The sequence below is a fragment of the Entamoeba nuttalli genome (genome assembly GCF_000257125.1).
Source record: "Entamoeba nuttalli P19 unplaced genomic scaffold asmbl_4843, whole genome shotgun sequence".
NCBI lineage: Eukaryota > Evosea > Mastigamoebida > Endamoebidae > Entamoeba > Entamoeba nuttalli.
The window spans coordinates 458-2,587 of NW_008577085.1; the positions used below are offsets into that span (position 1 = coordinate 458).

General features: G+C 29.2%; 1 protein-coding gene across 1 annotated transcript; it reads left to right on the top strand.

Moving 5' to 3' along the window:
- Nucleotides 1–265: 265 nt before the first annotated feature.
- On the top strand, nt 266–1,921 carry ENU1_114210 (hypothetical protein; the record flags this gene model as incomplete). The annotated part of the gene is made up of 1 exon (XM_008859640.1): nt 266–1,921. The coding sequence occupies one exon, from the start codon at nt 266–268 to the stop codon at nt 1,919–1,921; it is 1,656 nt and encodes a 551-aa protein (XP_008857862.1).
- Between the last annotated feature and the right edge of the window lie 209 nt (nt 1,922–2,130).

The window sequence follows — 2,130 nt, forward strand, 5'->3', positions numbered from 1 at the left end:
TTAAAAGATTACATAATGTATTATCAAGTATTTACTTCTTTAAAAAAAACATATAACAATAAAAAGAAAAGTAACTTGAGTTTCGTTTTTTTTGGTGTTGTAAAGTGTTATGAATAGGAGTTAAACCAGAAAAAGTCTGTTAGAGTTTGATTAAGTTACAAATTTTCTATAAACAACAAAATTTTAAATTTTTGATATAAGAAACAATAAATAAGTTTTAAATTTATAAAATTTAGAAAAATCATCTTAAAATAGTCAGAGGAGAATGCAGTCAAATATTATATCACCAACAATAATAAACGAACTACTTTTAGAGGTAAGTGCATTAAAAGAACTCATTCCTTCAAATTTAAAGAAAGTTGTTACAGAGATTAATGAATTTGGAAGAGAAGTAAATAATTGTAAACCACCTGACTTTCCTTGTTCAACTAGTGTTGGAAGTATTTTGTATAGGTATTGTATTGGAATTGGAACATTAATAATAATATCTCAAAATTATCTTAATTGTCATTTAAAAGATGAGATTGAGTCATTATTGTCTTCCCCTTCTCCAAGTATTAAAGATATTGAATTATACCACACTGAACTACCTAACCAATCTTATGATCTTATGATTTCATTCCAAGAAGGATTCAATGGATGTAATAAAAGAGTTATTAAAGGTGATCATATTTATAATATTGTTATTCCCCGATATACTCTCCACCCAACATCATTCACTGTAGGAGATGTTGTTTTCAATGTCAATGTTTCACAACAAAGTAATTATTGTATTTTTGATGATATTTTATTTGTTACTGTACATCCAATATTTAACAATCCTTTTATTATTGTCGAACTTCCTGATGGTTCTTCTCATAAAATAGCTGCAAAACACATTGAACAATTAGGTAGTGTTGATATAGAGGGATATCCTTTTAGGATAGCTGTAGTTTTCGAATCTCCAAAACAATTGTTATCTTCTGCTTTGTCTGGGTCATTACAACAACATACAGGGAAGTCTGCTGTATTACGCAATTGGGACGTATCTTTATTTAAAACCTCTTCTTTATTAAAACAATCCTTGGTTGAGAAGATCTTAATGACTTTTAATGTCCAAAAGACTGATAGAATCGAGTCATTTGAAATTGCAGAAGATACTGCTTCTGTTGCATTGAAATATATCGACCATAATTCAGCTGTAACACTTAGACATGCATTAAAATACCCTAATCAAACTTATGTTATACCTCCCTTAACAAGTAATAAGTCAATATTCATCTCAACATTAACTCCAACAAATGTTATTCGTGGAGAGATATGTGCAACACTTCCAGTTTTATGTGAAGGAGGAATAGCTGAAAATGAACACCTACATATCAAGGTTGAAATTCCACGAGGAACTCTTGCAGGAAGTACCATTATAAAGAAAGAACAAGGAAAAACTTATGTGTTACAAGTTAATGAAATACCATCAGGTTATTATCGTAGTGGAGATGACATCATAACAAGTGTTGAATTACCAGAGTTTGGAGCAAAACCTGCAAATCAAGAAATTACAGTTTTCACTTTAAATCGAACAGCAGTTAACCTCCATGGAAGTTTGAGTAAAGTAATGAGAATAGTAGGTGGAGGTGTTCCTTTGAGTAATGGGTATGGAGATCTTGTTGTTACTTTTATTCCTAAGGCACAAGTATTAAAAGAAAAAGAGTATTACCAAATAGCTAAGTACTGCACTAAATTCACAATATTCCATCAAGACTACATTATGAGAGAAAAAAGATTTAATGATGGTAGCATTATTCCAAAAATTTATAGGATCCCAAAGAATATGAATTCTACTTTGAAGAAAAGGAATTATTTTGTTCGTTTTCCATTAGATGGAGATGTTAAGAATGGAAGACCAACAGACTTGATTTTTGAGGTGATTCCAAAGGAGTAACGTATTAATAATATAGTGTTTTTGTGGGAAAATACAATTTTTATTCTTTTTTTTTCTAGTTGTAAGTACAACTAAGTCAATGAAATAAAATAAATAGTATATAGACCAAGGGATAAAAAGACACTAATTTTCTTTACTTAAAGGTTTTTGGAAATATATGAACAGAAAAAGAAAGATCTTATCAAACAGTAATTCAAATTTTATTTAGT